General features: G+C 65.8%; 1 protein-coding gene across 4 annotated transcripts in view; it reads left to right on the top strand.

The window, feature by feature from the left end:
- Nucleotides 1–2,785, top strand: part of LOC113209439 (hairy/enhancer-of-split related with YRPW motif protein) — a 15,286-nt gene that overhangs the window by 6,394 nt on the left and 6,107 nt on the right. The window contains exon 4 of one of the 4 annotated variants that reach the window (XM_052264959.1): nucleotides 566–784. The exons of 1 other annotated variant lie outside the window; for it this stretch is intronic. In XM_052264959.1, the coding sequence (XP_052120919.1) occupies nucleotides 566–784 (219 nt within the window). Of the gene's footprint in view, nucleotides 1–438; nucleotides 785–2,233; nucleotides 2,568–2,785 lie in introns of those variants that run through there. 2 more of the 4 variants (XM_026426952.2, XM_026426954.2) reach the window with 2 other exon arrangements.

Genomic DNA, 2,785 nt, shown 5'->3' on the forward strand with positions numbered 1-2,785 from the left:
GCCCCTCTCCCTCCGCGTGCCCCACATGTTTACCGCCAGCCGTCGTGGGAAAGATGACGTTCAAGGGTGGCGACCCTCCGGCTGTGCATGCCGTGCACCACACACGTGCATCGGACGGGTGCAGCGCGGGCGTCCCCTCCGTCGCCTCCACCGCACAGCCCGAGCAGGTCGGGGTCCACGTGAGCCGCGAGGCGACGCGGAGAGGAACGTGACCCCGCGGTGTGGCGGGGCGGGGCGGGGCGCGGTGGGGCCCGCCGGCCTGCCGAAGCCCCGCCTGGCCCCCCTCCCCTCTACGCCGGGCGCAGAGGCGCAGCTCTCGCGACGGCTCGGGCGGGCTGGGCCAGTGCCGCCGCCGCCAGATACGATGCGCCCGCGGTCACGCAGTCATCGCCGCGCCGAGCTCCACCCCGCCACGCCACGCCCCGCCCCTGCCCAAGTCACAAGTACGCGGACCGCCGCGTGAGGCACAAAACATTGCAACGCCGTCGCCGCCGCCGCGCCCCCCTCCGCGCCGCGCTCCTTCGCAACCCCCTCGTCAACAAGTGCCGCGTCGTGCTTGCCGCAGACACTCGGCGGCGCCATGGTGACCGAGAGCCTGCCGCTGCCGCGACTGCCCATGCTGGCCGTGTCCGCCGCCGCCCACGAGCGCCTCCACCTGCACCCGGCGCACCACCAGGGCGCCCAGCACGGCCACGGGCTCGACAACCGCACCGCCCTCGTCGCCCCCATGCCGCTGCCGCTGCAACTGCCCCTGCACATCTCCAGCCGCCGGGAGCACCGCGAGGTGTGTGACTTACCGGCGTGGCCGTTGTGTATTTCAAAGTGATTGTGAGTGATTGAGTGAGGGAGGGAGCGAGGGAGTGAGTGAGCGAGTGATTGGGTAAGTGATTGAGTGATTTAGTGAGTGAGGGAGTAAGGGAGTGAGTGAGGGAGTAAGGGAGTGATTGAGGGAGTAAGTGAGCGAGTGATTTAGTGATTGGGCGAGTGATTGAGTGATTTAGTGAGTGATTGGTGGTTGAGTGATTTGGAGATTGAGTGATTGGCGATTGAGTGACTGCATGCTTAAGTGATTGAGCTAGTGAGAGAAATGGAGAGAGAGAGAGGGGGGGCACCAGAGTGGTTGGGTGGGTGCGAGTGAGACGGTGTGTGTTGACAGTGCGTTGTCACGTTAGGCTGCACGTGATGTTGGACGCGGGCGCGGGGGTCGGGCCGTGCCGGGTGGGTCGGGGCGGTCGTGCGCTCTGCGCGGCCATGTTCGCGTCCGGTTCTGTCCGTCGACTTCGGCTTCGGGTCGGCGGCGGGGAACGTCAGACGTCAGCGTGTGTGTGTGTGTGTGTGTGTGTGTGTGTGTGTGTGTGTGTGTGTGTGTGTGTGTGACGCCAATGATGCTGCTGACGCCGGTGACGCGGCGCAGCGCCGCGTCGCTGCGATTGCTGACCCGCGCGCCCGGCCAGGTCCTGTCCCATATTGTTCCCCTTTTTACCGCGCCTCGCCACGAAATGCACGAGTAAACATGGCTATTTTTACGGGGTCGTGCCGGTTGTGGTCGTGCGCTGCGCCTCGTGCCGTGCCCGCGAGTCTGACTGGCTCGGAAGGGTCGGGAAACGGAGGTGCACGTGTCGTGAAGTACGACGAAATTCTTATCTGGCAGACCGTTCGTTAAAGTGCTATCTCTCGGCTGGGAGGGAGGGAGGGAAGGAAGGGGTCAATTTGCCGCAAAGACGAAAACAAAAGGGGTATTTTGTCAAAAAGAGATATCTTGTTCATCAGTGCCCGATCTCTACGGCCCACCCCCCTCTCGAAGTGGCTGTCTTTTCCATCCTCGGAGCAGTATTCTTTCCACGGTTTGATTTTGATTAGGCGTTGTTGTGCTCGGTTGCGCAAGCATGTTGTGCTCCCCCTTTCTCCGTCTCTGGAGTGGATCGGGCCTGAGATTCACCGGGCCCCCCAGGAGTTCGGAGAAGCTGCTCGTTGGCCGCGCCAGGCCGGAGCGCCCGGCAGGTAGGCAACCGAGCCGCGGAGACGCACGGCTGCGCGCCGGTTGCCTACCCGGCACGGCTGCAGCGGGTGGAGGGGACGGAGCCCGGCCCGCGCCGCCGGTAGAAAGCGTTGTCCCTCCTCCCCGCTCGCTCCCGCTCGCTCCCGCGCGCTCCCGCGCGCTCCCGCCGGCTGCAGATCGGCCGGGCGCTGCTGAGAGGGCTGAGAGAGGTTCTCGGCTCCGTGGCCTGGCCGCCGCTGTCTGTCAGTAGTTGTCGAAACAGCGCGGCGCCACGGACGGCGGCCGGCGAGGCTCGCAGCGCAGCGCGTAAAGCAGCCACACGAGTCCCGAGCAGCGCGCGGTGGCCTCTGCTGCGCCTCCGCGATCTAATCCGAGCCGGGCGGCCGGCCGCGCCCCCGCACCTCCGCGCCCCGCGCCCCGCCACGCCACACCACGCCACGTCGCGCACTCGGCTCCACGCGCGACCGTACAGACCGGCCCGCGGCGTATCATGATTCGCAAGAAGAGTGCGGCAGAGTTCGACGTCGACGGCAGAGCGGGGACGCCGCCGGCGCCGCCCAGCCGCGGGGTAAGAGGGTCGACGTCGACGTGGTGGCCATAGTGCCCGCGCTATATCTTTCTCTCTCCCACCCTCTACTCGACCTGCACCCCCACCCCCTCTCTCCTTCTCTCTCTCTCTCTCTCTCTCTCACACACACACACACACACACACACACACACACACACACACACACACACACACCTGCCGCTGTATGTCATTACGGTTGTTACTGCTGGATCCATCTG

This window comes from Frankliniella occidentalis, unplaced genomic scaffold (assembly GCF_000697945.3).
Source record: "Frankliniella occidentalis isolate FOCC.00 unplaced genomic scaffold, Focc_3.1 Scaffold22, whole genome shotgun sequence".
In the NCBI taxonomy this organism is placed as follows: Eukaryota; Metazoa; Arthropoda; class Insecta; order Thysanoptera; family Thripidae; genus Frankliniella; species Frankliniella occidentalis.